The 12,589-nt window shown below is 35.7% G+C and overlaps 3 protein-coding genes across 3 annotated transcripts in view; 1 reads left to right on the top strand and 2 right to left on the bottom strand.

The window, feature by feature from the left end:
• The window catches only part of LOC18048238 (pentatricopeptide repeat-containing protein At5g28460), a 2,891-nt gene extending 1,834 nt beyond the window's left edge, over positions 1 to 1,057 (bottom strand). Inside the window, 2 exon segments of the mRNA XM_006444886.2 lie at positions 1 to 51; positions 53 to 1,057. The exon segment at positions 1 to 51 is cut by the window's left edge and continues 121 nt beyond it. Coding sequence (XP_006444949.2) covers positions 1 to 51; positions 53 to 831 — 830 coding nt within the window. The 5' untranslated portion in view covers positions 832 to 1,057.
• Positions 1,058 to 1,216: 159 nt separating this feature from the next.
• On the bottom strand, positions 1,217 to 4,030 carry LOC18048236 (3-methyl-2-oxobutanoate hydroxymethyltransferase 1, mitochondrial). The gene is made up of 5 exons (XM_006444884.2): positions 3,518 to 4,030; positions 2,997 to 3,203; positions 2,746 to 2,892; positions 1,798 to 1,851; positions 1,217 to 1,705 (listed from the first exon to the last, which is right to left on the bottom strand). The coding sequence occupies exons 1-5, from the start codon at positions 4,028 to 4,030 to the stop codon at positions 1,472 to 1,474; spliced, it is 1,155 nt and encodes a 384-aa protein (XP_006444947.1). The 3' UTR covers positions 1,217 to 1,471.
• Positions 4,031 to 8,730: 4,700 nt separating this feature from the next.
• Positions 8,731 to 12,569, top strand: LOC18046420 (proline iminopeptidase). Its single transcript, XM_006444883.2, has 10 exons — positions 8,731 to 9,085; positions 9,300 to 9,436; positions 9,542 to 9,715; positions 9,960 to 10,196; positions 10,295 to 10,395; positions 10,483 to 10,555; positions 10,643 to 10,711; positions 10,912 to 11,019; positions 11,861 to 11,986; positions 12,153 to 12,569. Exons 1-10 carry the CDS (start codon positions 8,752 to 8,754, stop codon positions 12,345 to 12,347), a joined length of 1,554 nt encoding a protein of 517 aa, XP_006444946.1. The 5' UTR covers positions 8,731 to 8,751; the 3' UTR covers positions 12,348 to 12,569.
• The last annotated feature ends 20 nt before the right edge of the window (positions 12,570 to 12,589 follow it).

Here is a 12,589-nt window from a genome sequence, read left to right as displayed (position 1 = left end):
AGCTTCATCAGTTTCCCCTTTCTACAAAATCTAGTAATCAACTGAGTCACCAACTGCATTAGGAAAAACACCATGTTCAGCGAATTTACTAACTAAACCAACTAATTCCTCATCAGTCACACTATTCTTCACATGTTCCCTCCTCATCAATGCATAAAAAACAATATCCCCAGTAAGTTCATTAACAGGAAACTGGGATTCTCGGTCAAGCATTTCGTCGAGCACATTGAAGGCATCGCGATCATGGTCGCATCTCAACAGAACATCAATCAACACATTGCGCACATGTGTGTTTCTCAAATTGTTGTCGAGTTCATTGTACACGAGAAGCGAGTAATCATACATACTAACCTTGCCAAAGAAGCGAATAAGAAGCGTGGCGGAATTGATAGAAAGAGGAATGTTTTGGTCTTTGCACGCTTTATAAAGGTCAAAGAGGCTTTCTGGCGACATGCGTTCACGAATGGCGAGCTCAAAGACGGCTTGATATGCATATGAGAGTGACGAGGTGTTAGCTTCTGTAGGCAAATTGGATTGAAGGAAATTGAAGAAAGAGAGGGCTCGTGAAGAGGAGGGGAAGCGGCGGGTGATTTGGAAAAAGAGTTGAGGCGAGAGAGAAGTCGAAGAGAAGAGGAGGTTTTTGATTTGGGGGGAGGAGGTCCATTCATTGTCTGGGGTTTGGAGGAGGACGTCCAAGGCTTGAGTTATTATAATTGATGATTCAGAGACTTGCGGCAACGGCGAGTTATGTTCGGTGCAAAAGTGGCGGAGGAGGGGTAAGTGATGGCGCTTAAGAAGGAATTTTGGTTGTTTCGTTAGAATCATTTCCATTTCGTTGGGAAAAATGAGCGCAGGAGCAGTCGCGAGGGTTTTTGGTTCAGTTTTAACAGTTATCGACTGACGGCATTGGGATGCTCGGGGGAATTTTACTGCCTCAGGCTCAGCCTTACCATTCTAGTTTCGGGCTTCTGGTTGGGCCCTTGGTTTAAAAGGCGGTCGCTTTGCCAGTCACCATTTAGCTTAGCTTAAATGCTTTGTCATTTTCTGGCCAACCTGCGGTCACAGCATTTTGTAGCTTAATACTTTGACGTATCCAGGAAACGTGATAATATAATAATATATTTGAGTAAATTTCAAGGTTCAAAGCATCGCCGTTTTGTAGGATTTTTAATTTTCTACAAGAAATTCAAACTTGTTGGATGAAGATGAGAATCAATACGGTAAAAGTATCGCCATTGTATAAGTAACGGCGTCTTCTTTATCTATTTATTCTGTGTATTTCAGTTTGTTCAAAAACTACAACCATGCTAATCAAATAAGTTAATGTCATAAGACAACCAAAACAGCCCAAAACGCCACTGTTATTTGTAGCTTCTACACTTTGTTTAATCAGCGAAAGAGGAGCCGAGTGAAAGTGGCTCTCTGGCTGGATTGAGCATATTCATTGCCTTGCTGAATTTCCTTCATCAGGTTATTTAGCTGTATCAATCTTCTCAGCTGCTTCAGCAGCCACCGCTGCTGCTTTGTCGAAACCCAGCTTCTGTAACTCATTGAAGAAACCATTACAATCACTACTAGACATTTTATAAGGGCTGTGACTGGGACCAGGGAATGAACCATTTGTTACTTCTTCCTTGTACTCCAATAGAGCTTTGTTTATGACATCTCCAACACGTGCAAACTGCTTGCAGAACTTCGGAGTGACCTGGAAAAAAGTATGGCCACCTATATCTTAAGTAGAATTCATTGAGAAGGGAGAAGATCAATGAATCAGAATGGCAAGTAATCAAAATTAACCTTGGCATGATGTGGGTGTTGCATCATCCCTAAAAGATCATGGTAAACTAGCACCTGCATTGATGATAAGATTTTAAGTCAATGAAACTGACCCATTCAATTACCATGTAATAAAAAGAACTGAACAAACTACCGTGACAAGAGGCATCAATTAATGCAGAGGCTAGTCTCCTTATTTGAGCTAATGGTAAGTCTAGAATAATATTAGTTTGCCTATGAACTGACTAAAACAGAGTAGAAATCTTCCAACCTCCATGTGTCTCCATTATTCTCCACACTAAATTGGTAGCATTTGCTTCTAAACAAATATTTTTCTTTAATAAAGTAAAAATGTGGTAATCATATCAATGAACAAATTCGATTAAAGTTTCATAAAAAGCTAAGCCTCAGGAAAACTGAGGGCAAGCTTCCTTAAATTGCAATGCAACAGTATGACGATTAGATTACTCAATAATAACTGATTAGCATTAAGTTCAAGGATCCAATGGATGCTTACAGCGAATAAAACGTTCATTTGATAGAGCCACAAAATTTATGAGAAAAAACCTTCATATCCAATGTTTAGTAGATTGCAATCCTAGAACCTAAACCTAATCAACTATAAATACAAGGTACAAGTTCTCACACTTGCACAAAAGTTACTGATAGTTCACATGGTTCTAGACATTTGTCCGAATAATCATTAAAGGAACCAGTTCTTCCTCACTGGGACAACTTTTACTCAAACAAGAACAAGGTGCAATCTCAAGTTTGAGTTTATTTTTACACTTGATTTCACCTCTACTGGCACTGATTACTCAGTGCCAATGGACTCATCTCATCGTTGAATCTAAAACTGCACGCTACAGCAACTAGTCTGATAATCCTACTGTCTATTTAAGAATGAAGTAAAATGTAAACACCTCTATTTCATTATCAGCATTGACAATGAATCTAGAAAAAACTAACCTGGCCACTGCAGAAGGGTCCAGCTCCAATGCCAATGGTAGGAATTTGAAGAGCAGATGTAGCTGCAGCAGCCACAGGCGGGGGCACACATTCCAAAACAACTGAGAAACATCCGACTTCTTGCAAAGCCAGAGCAGTCTCCACAACCTAGATTAAAAAAAAAAAAACCAATTCAAAATACCCACAAAAGTAAAGGTAAATTTCAAAAAAAAAAATCACTTAGAAAACTAAACAAAATTTTAGATGAAGACCTTGACAGCACTAGTAACATTTTTCCCTTGAGGCCTGAATCCCCCAAGAACACTAATGGCTTGAGGGGTAAGTCCCACATGCCCCATAACTGCAATTCCAGCTTCAACAATTCCTCTTGCTGCTGTAATTCGTGATGGCGACCCTCCCTCAAGTTTAATAGCGTCCATTCCTCCTTCTTTCAAAATCCTAACTGCCGTATCAACTGCCTGCTCATCATTGAAACTGCAACAATCACCAACTATAGCGCACTTAAGCCCAATTCTAACAAAATAAAGCCAATAACGCCTTTTAGTCCATATATTTTACCACTATTAAGAAAATTTTGTAGCTTTTATATTTTCATTGATCCGGAGATGAGTAATTCAAATTCTCGGCTCAATTTCACCTTACTAATAATAATAAAATTTGAATTATCAAATAAATTAGAAACAAAAGCAACATAAAAAGTGATATAACTTGAGTTTTTGTAGAAAAAAAATGAAAACAGAAACAAATAACAGACTATAGAAATCGTTAGTACCTGATTGGTGCTAGACTCGTAAGTCCCGAAAGGCAAATCCCCGACAAGTAACGGTCTCTTAGCGCCACGAGCAACAGCGCGGCAATGGACAAGCATTTCCTCGAGAGTGATGGGCAACGTAGTGTCGTGACCGTGAACGACCATGGCCGCTGAGTCACCGACCAAACATATATCAATGCCCGCACTGTCGAGGTGCACCGCCGAGGGATAGTCATAGGCGGTGACCATTGTAATGGGCTCTCCGTTCTTGTGTTTCTGTCTCAGGTGCGTGAGAGTTACTCGCTGGTTTGGATTCTGAGGCTTTGGCCCACCGTATACGGAATTCTCGGGGATATTGCTCATGCAGCGAACAAGGAGTGGTCGAGCTCTGTTGATTCTAGAGAATGACATATTGGAGTTGTTGAGAATCCGAGAGTAGTGTTGTGTTAGGGTAACAAGTAGTTGAGTTTGTTTGAACAAGTGTTTCGGCTGCGCTACCTGCACACGCTTCAATGATACGTGCTGTTCTGCCATGTAGATTTATCAGTTTTTTATTTTATTTTATACCACTTAACGTTCCCTGACCGTGCGAGCGTGGAAACCACCACCGTCAATGAAAAATTCAGAAATCAGAAGACAATGAGAAAACAAATTCTTCTCTTGATTACTTAAAAATTAGAATGTGGATAATACTTATTAAAATCCTAATTTTGCGTTTTACCAGCGTTTGTCTAATCCTTGGAACTTTGTAGCCGTTATATTCTATTAGGCATTCATTCAAGATTCAACTCAGAGCCTCCGCCCTCGGTTAAATTCAGTGAAACTAAAATGTTAATTTAGCGTCCACTCCCACATTTTTGGGCATTTCGCATTGTACACCCACATCGTTCTGATCATGTACACTGCACATAAAAAGGTGGCAAAATAAATAACTGAATCGAATTTGAATCAAATCATAAATGAATTGGGTCAAAATTTTATGAATTTAGATTTAATTCGTTTATTAAACAAATATTCGGTTTGATTCATTTAGTAGAATTAATAAACGAATCGAATCGAATCGAATTTATTTTAAAATTTTTTTATATTCATTTATCTTAATAATAAATTAATCCACAACGAATCGAACTGAATATGAATTCGTTTACAAAAATTAAATAAATAATTCAAATCATAGAATTAAAATGTTTATAAAAATTAAGAAAATAATTCATCATAGATAGAGACAAACTGAGAAGCCATCATAGACAGAGGCAAAATATGAAAGTTTCAACAACAACAAAAAAAAGGAGCAAAATTGAGTGATGACGGGAACTGGATCGTCAGCAGGAGATGCAGTTCCTTTTAATTGTTAATAAATCAAATTATTTTTCATACTTCGAATTCTTATATTGACATAAAATTACAATTTATTACTGTACAAATTCAAATTAAAATATGATAATAACATACCTTGAAAATTACACAATCTTTTTATTTTATTGTGAAATTTCTTATACTAATAGCCTGAACATTAAATTTAATCAATAAAAATTAATAAATTTTGACTGTCTCATATTGTTCAACAATAGAATAAAATACCTTGAAAATATAGTAGTCACGACGTTTACTTTAAACAAATTATAGAAAATGAATTTACATGCATTTGACATCGCATACCAATAAATTTTACAAATTAACCTTTAAATTTTACAAATTCATACAATAAAACATAATCAAATTAAAATGTAATTAATTACAAAATTCGTATAACGCAACAAAAGACAAACCAGACAAGGAAACAAAGAAATTCAACTAAACAATCATCATAACCAAGAAATACATCTAAAGTCTGAGATTTGCCATGATACAAATAACTGAAAACTCAAATCAAAATTACAGGATTTGAGGCAAATGAACACAACCCAGATAATAGATATCATAAACTCAAACTTTAAGAAAACAACCTATACCACTCATAAGTGCATACTATATATTACAAATTCCACAAGTAAATATAGATGAAATTGAAACTTGTTAAAATATTAGGACGTGAACTCTACTTAAATAAGTTTGAGGTGGATTTTTATTAGGGGAATTTCATCGAACAGGGGTTGTGCGTGTCTATAAAAAGCAATTACAAAAATAAAACTACAATAAAAACAGTGGTTACAAGCAAATAAATCACGCATGAACCATTACCCATCGATTTATTCTAAACAAAAGCCCCCAACAAATTATGAACAAAAAGGAAGAAAATGAAAAATTGCATGCAATAGAGAAAGGAGCACTCAAAAATTAACAACGGATAAAGGAAACCGCATCACTGACAGAGGCATATGAGAGTGGCCGGTGTTAGAATCGTGTCGATAAGAATTATCGATGTCGGAATCTCATCAAGAACTGCTATAGTCGAAATCGTGCTGATGAAAATGGGCGTTTAGGGTTTGTTTCACAAAAAAAAAAATATTGATATGAAATGAAGTTTAAAAATGAGGATGATAAAATTGAAATTGAATAATATGTAAGGCTAATTTAGTAATTTAACCTACAATTGGGGAAAAAAATCTGCTGAGCTGCAAAAACCCAGCTATAAGTGTTACCAAACACTTTAATAGCTAGGCTTTGGCAGCTCAACTACCTCTCCACACTCTCAAACGGGCCCTTCACCAGTTTGATCTTCGATCTAGCAACAGTGGTAGATGCTTAATGGGCTTGGACAACAATGGCTTGCTGTCGGTGACGAAGGCTTTGGTTCAAAAAAGTGCCTAAAGCAAAACCCAACAACTAGAAACATAAACTAGAAAACCAGAAAAAAAATGTCAAAACTAGAAATAAAAGTGCCAGAAAACTTCAATATTACCTCAATTTTGGTTGTGATCCAAATAACAATAACGGTTGAGCTAACATAGCTTGAGATCAATAGAAACTGCAAAAAGAAATTAACATGAGCATTGAGAAGACTGTAAAGGGGCTTGAGATATGTGAAAGGATATTTGTCGAAACCTGCCCAGTAGAACGACTCGCGAACTATTTGAGATCACCGGTGGCGGAAGGGGGGACGCAATCCGCAACGGGCGTTCCTCCTTCCCCCCTCGCCACTGGGAAAGGGAATTGTCCCACTCCTGGTTGGCGAAACAATGAACCCTCTGCGTGAACTGCGCAAAGGAAATCTAACAAGACAACACACTCCTGCAGCACCGAAGATGATGCGTCGTGGGTTCGTTGTTTCACTGGCTGGGAGAGGGTTCGTTTACAATGCATTTATTAAACAAATGCTAAATGAATGAACGATCAATATCTTCAAACTCGAATTTGATTCGTTTAATTAACAAATGAAATTGAATTCATTTATTTATTAAAGGAATCAATTTTTTTCAAATCCAAAACCATTTAATTCACTTCGAATTGAATCGAATAAACAAATGTTGATCAAAATTACCACCCAGCGCATCTAACACTGTCATTTTGGCCATTAAGTTGACGGTAAAAAAAAAAAAAGTAGTAGAGTCATTTTATGAAAATCTATAAATGTCTTTCTTTTTAATCGAATAAACGAATCAATTTTGGATTTTTTTTTTGTAAATTTCAAGAAATTCAAAAGTTATGTAGACATAAATTTTTCATTATAAATTTTTTTGTAAAAGTAGCCCCAAAACTTTTTAGATTTTTTGAAATTGACATCTTTTATTTTTTTTCTATTATAACTAGCAAAATACTAGTTTTTTGAACTAAAACATACTTCACATTTCAAATATCTAACTATTGCATATACTTCACAGTATGTGTGATAGACATCTATTTTTGGAGCACATAACTAAATAGTTGTAATTGTGATAGATATCTGTCGCACATAATGTCGCCAGCAATAAATGTGTGTTGCTCATGGTTTGGTTTTTGTCTCTAATCTCGTTTTAACTTGAATTTTTTTAATTATTTTTTTATATCGACTAAAACTAATTATTTTAAAAACCTATTTTTGTTTTATGAATGAAAAATAACAATATTACAATAAAAATTCATGTCAATTTGAAACTTACACCTAAACTTAAAACATTAAAAAGACCCACATTACATTAAAACATATGCTAACTTTAACTTCTTGGCCTCTAATTAATGATTCTATCTTTAGTTGCATACTGCTACATTTATCTGAATTTGGTAGTTTGTTGGGTGTGATTTAGTGATTTCATGAGGTGATGAGTTTTGATGATTTTCTAAAAGTGATATTAGTTTGTTAATATGTGGAAAGCAACGAGCGATATTTGATATAAAAAAAACTTATATTTTACTAGTTATGATATAAAGAAGTTAAAGGGGTCAATTTCGAAATTCAGAAATTTTAATATTATTTTTATAAATTTCCTATTTTGTTTTAGATTCTTCACTGCATTATTTGTTATTTATCATGATTTTCATTTATTCATTTTTTTGGTTGAATTGATTTTTTAAAGAAATAGTAAAACAAGTAATAAAAAATATCGTTAAAATAAAAAGATAAACTGTTGCATATATTTTATGTTTTTTACGTAAAATCTGATAAATTGTAAGGGGTATTCTGATACTTGCATGCTCAATTTAATTCAAACTAGAGGCAATGTGATTATTTAATCAAATTTCAGCAGACCCATTAGATTTAACCGTCAAATTGACGGAAATGGGTGAGCGGTGCACGTGGTGGAAAGATTGGGTGCGCTGTGCGAAATATCAAAACATCTGGGGTGGGCGCTAAATTACCCAAATTAAAACACCAATAATTTGACTTGTCTGCGTGTTGACTTCTGAAAGTGCTTATATCAGAGGGCTCAGATCCATCAAAGCTCATCACCCGTAAATCTTTCACCTTTCTACAAGCTACCACGTGTTGGATAAACTGCCCGGTCTACGCTTAGTGCATGTTTAGTATGACTTATTTAAGAGTCATAAGTACTTATTTAATCGTATAAGTATTTTTTATTTTTTAAAATTTTTATAGTGTTTGATTTTTTTTTAATAGAATTTTTTTAGTTTAAATAAGCTAATTTACCTCTACTAATAAAAGTTTAAAATTTAAACTTTTAGAAGTAGAGACTATAAAGTTTTTCTAAAAATATATAATATAAAAAATATCACACAGTTTAATGGTTCAAAAATATTTTTTTTATTAATAACTAAACACCCAATAACTTTTTATCCAAAAATTCTATTGATATAAACTCTATTATTATAAACTCTATTGTTATAAGCTCTATTTAATAAGTTGTACCAAACGGAGCCTTTGTCTCAGATGTCCAAAAATGCTGACAACTAACGCGCCAGCGCTCTCCTTCGTAAAACCATTCCTCCTTTTTCGTTTCCGCGCTTTCTCGACATCTCCTCGCACCATTTCAATATTTCCAGCCACAAAACTTCACTCCTTCCACTCACGCCGGAGTAGGGTCTGCGCATTCATCGCCATGACCGGAAACAATGCCGCGGCTGGCGTATCATCGCCGGAACACGTTGCGGGGAAGTGGTACTCCGTACCGGATCTCCGGCTTCGCGATCATCGCTTCACTGTCCCTCTCGATTACGCCCTCGATCGCGATGTCTCTCCTAAGATCTCCCTTTTTGCTCGCGAAGTTGTTGCTGGTACTAACAACATTGGAGATTCACTCATTGTTTAATTTTAGCATTTTTCTAATTCTACTTTGGCGTATTCATAAACTGTTTTCTGTCTTAATTAATAGAATCGACTGTTCTTCAGCTTACTTGGTGGACAAAGGCTTTACACTATTGCTCTGTGAATCGTTTATTTTATAGGTAAATATTTTTTTTTAAGTGCATGTTGCTGTTTATGTTGCAGTTGGAAAAGAGGAGCAATCATTGCCGTATCTGTTATTTTTACAAGGTGGGCCTGGTTTTGAATGCCGGGGGCCAACTGAATCCAGTGGATGGATAAATAAAGCATGTGAAGAATTTCGTGTTGTATTGATGGATCAGGCATGATTATCTTGAATTTCCCTACCACAAGCGTTTACTGAAATTCACTGACTTTGTTGTTAAGTATTCATTGTAATTGGCCCTGCCCATTTTGTTTTCTTGCAGAGAGGAACAGGCTTATCTACTCCTCTGTCAGTATCATCTATGCTGCAAATGAAGTCTGCTAAGGATTTAGTTGACTACTTAAAACATTTTAGAGCTGATAGTATTGTAAATGACGCTGAATTCATCCGTGTTCGTCTTGATCCTGATGCTAAACCTTGGACGGTCTTGGGCCAGGTATTAAGATTACTGTTTTACTGTTTTACGTTATGTATTGAGTTAAGGGTCTTGGTCGAGTTTGTCATCTTTAACCATTCTTAAAGTCTATGCCTTTTGAATGGAATCTGGTTTATGCTTTGGTCACGCTTTTGCTTCTTATGAGCAAGTTCTTTGTGTTCAGTCATTTGTTACAATATCCATGAAGAGACTAACTGAATCATTCAATATGTTGATGGCACCTCATGCTACTTTTCTTGTGCAGAGCTATGGTGGTTTTTGTGCGGTCACCTATTTGAGTTTTGCACCACAAGGGCTCAAACAAGTCCTTCTAACTGGAGGAACTCCTCCTTTAGGAAATGGTTGCTCTGCAGATTCTGTGTACAGAGTGGCCTTTGAACAAGTTATTCGTCAAAACGAGAAGTATTACAAGAGATTTCCTCAGGATGTTGAAATTGTTCGTGAAATTGTGAAGCACTTGGCAGAATCCGAAGGAGGTGGGGTAAGGGACTACCAAACATGATTTTGTATTTTCTGTAATGCTGAAATTCTAGCAAAATTTCTGCAATTGTTCTGCTTACCCCCTTCTTCCTTGTACAGGTTCTTCTCCCATCTGGGGGTATATTAACCCCAAGGGTTTTGCAGTTAGTTGGGCTTTCCGCTTTAGGATCGAGTACTGGTTTTGAACGCTTACACTATATGTTAGGCATCAGACCATGCACATCCTTTTAATTACTCACATTCTTGTGCTCTTCTATCTTTTCCTAATTTAAATCTCTATCTTATAGGTTGGAGACTGCCTGGGATCCTGTAATAGTTCCAGGGGCACCAAAACTCCTCAGTTACTGTTTCTTAAAAGCTGTAAGAAAATGTTTGCTACCTAAATGATCTTCGTTTCATGACTGGAAAGCACGTTTTTGTAATCATTATTTAGTCATTTGTGTGCAGGTTGAGAATTTTTTAAGTTTTGATACAAACCCACTCTATGCCTTAATGCAGGAGACTATATACTGTCAAGTAAGTTACATTGTTCAATCATGGCTTACAGTTTCATTTTCTGACAATTATTATATTTATTTTTGAGTTCTATTTTATGAAACGTTACTTAACGAAAATGAAGTAATATGGAGTGAAAAAGAATTTCTCTTCTTCAATCCAAAAAATTCACCTAAATGAAGAAAATTGAAATGTTCTTATTTTTCATAATTCTTTTTAAGGGTGCTTCATCACAATGGTCTGCTCAAAGAATAAGGGCTGAATATGAAGGCAAATTTGATGCTATCAAGGCTGCAAAAGAAGATCATCCTGTACTTTTCACAGGAGAGGTAGATATGAGTTACATAAATATTCCGCTATATGAAAAATAAAAGAAGACATGCGTAACAAATACATTTTGTGTACTCTGTCGCTGTTTTCATCTTTCTCTTTTTGCCCTTTTTCCTTTTAAGTAGCTGAGTGCAGTGCATTCTAAAACTTTTCTGATCTTATGGCTCCGCTGGTAAAAGTACAGAATGAAGAATTCTGCTTTAAGTTTTATATGTTTATTTAGAAAGAGTCTTTGAGTCAATTGCATCTTGTTTGGCTCCAAAGTTTTGTCAACTCGGGACTTGCTTATAGTTGCATGTAGTTTCTAGCTGCAGTACAGCCTGGACAAATGTGTGTTGCGATGCTGTTGTGTCTAGAGTTGAGCCTACTGAGTTTCGAGCATGATGGTGAACACATTGTTGCATTGTTTTCTCGTCTTTTGCCTTTAGCATTGGCAGAAATATTAAGAAAAAAAAATTCTTGGAGAGTAAAGATATTTTGATAAAATAAGAATTTAAACAACTGTTCAAGTAATTTTGAACATAGTAATAAACTGAATGAAATTAATGGCTATTCTTTGCAGATTGTTTTAGGTACTTGAGGTTCTAGATATCTTTGCCTTATGAGCTTTTGCCAATCCATCATCAGGGCAACATCTTGGATCATTTTGTGCATTTATGTTACTTGGGACATAATTTTTAAAATGAGATATTTGTATATTTTCTACTTATTTGGTTTAAATGATTCACTGGATTTGGTGTATGAATCTGATGCTAACTGCAGTTAGTTTTATTTGCAAAGTTCTTTTGGATCCTCTATAATTGTTTCAACGGATATATCCTTGGGTATTTACTTGGGCAGATGATATTCCCATGGATGTTTGATGAGATTCATGCCTTGAAACCATTTAAAGAAGCTGCTAATTTGTTGGCTGAGAAGAAGGATTGGACCCCGCTCTATAACATTGAGACATTGAAGAATAACAAGGTTTGCTCTAATGTTATTAAATAAGGAAATCGTAATTATCTTGACCTTGATTGAATGGAGACCTGAACCCACTAGAGACTACTGCAAAAGCAGTCACAACTGTCTTCATATTGACTCGGGAATTCCTTTTTCCTTTACTAATACATTTTGTTTTTAATGCTGCCAGGTACCTGTTGCAGCTGCCGTGTATTATGAGGATATGTATGTTAATTTTAAGGTGGCCATGGAGACTGCATCTCAAATAGCAGGAATTAGGCTATGGATAACAAATGAATACATGCATTCTGGTCTGCGCGATGCAGGGGGCAAGGTTTTGGATCATTTGTTGGGAATGTTAAATGGAAAGAAGCCTTTGTTCTGATTTTCGTCTGTTGTTACTTTCATGTTATTTGAAGTTGCCTTTGTACATTTCTTGGCGGGTTTTTAATCTTTCTAAGAAGCTTTCGAGGTGAGGCTAGCAGAGCACAGACACTATTTCCCCAACAAAACAAATATTTCCACTTTTCCAGCCTCTATCTTTAATGTTAGGATTTATATGTTTGAATATCGGGTTTTATGTGGTAATAATAACCATTCATGCCAACATGGATGTAAATGTCTCGA

The sequence above is a fragment of the Citrus clementina genome, unplaced genomic scaffold, assembly GCF_000493195.1.
Source record: "Citrus clementina cultivar Clemenules unplaced genomic scaffold, Citrus_clementina_v1.0 scaffold_3, whole genome shotgun sequence".
In the NCBI taxonomy this organism is placed as follows: Eukaryota; Viridiplantae; Streptophyta; class Magnoliopsida; order Sapindales; family Rutaceae; genus Citrus; species Citrus x clementina.
This window is presented reverse-complemented; position numbering and strand designations above follow the sequence as displayed.

What these genes read in the sequence shown, in the direction of transcription:
- LOC18048236 (XM_006444884.2), bottom strand. Translation starts at nt 4,030, where the DNA reads ATGGCAGAACAGCACGTATCATTGAAGCGTGTGCAGGTAGCGCAGCCG. An exon ending in ACGAGTCTAGCACCAATCAG is followed by an intron (nt 3,204 to 3,517) that starts GTACTAACGATT and finishes AATGATGAGCAG; the next exon opens with GCAGTTGATACGGCAGTTAG. An exon ending in GACCCTTCTGCAGTGGCCAG is followed by an intron (nt 1,852 to 2,745) that starts GTTAGTTTTTTC and finishes TCATCAATGCAG; the next exon opens with GTGCTAGTTTACCATGATCT.
- LOC18046420 (XM_006444883.2), top strand. Translation starts at nt 8,752, where the DNA reads ATGCTGACAACTAACGCGCCAGCGCTCTCCTTCGTAAAACCATTCCTC. An exon ending in TGCTCGCGAAGTTGTTGCTG is followed by an intron (nt 9,086 to 9,299) that starts GTACTAACAACA and finishes TTTATGTTGCAG; the next exon opens with TTGGAAAAGAGGAGCAATCA. An exon ending in GTTACTGTTTCTTAAAAGCT is followed by an intron (nt 10,556 to 10,642) that starts GTAAGAAAATGT and finishes ATTTGTGTGCAG; the next exon opens with GTTGAGAATTTTTTAAGTTT.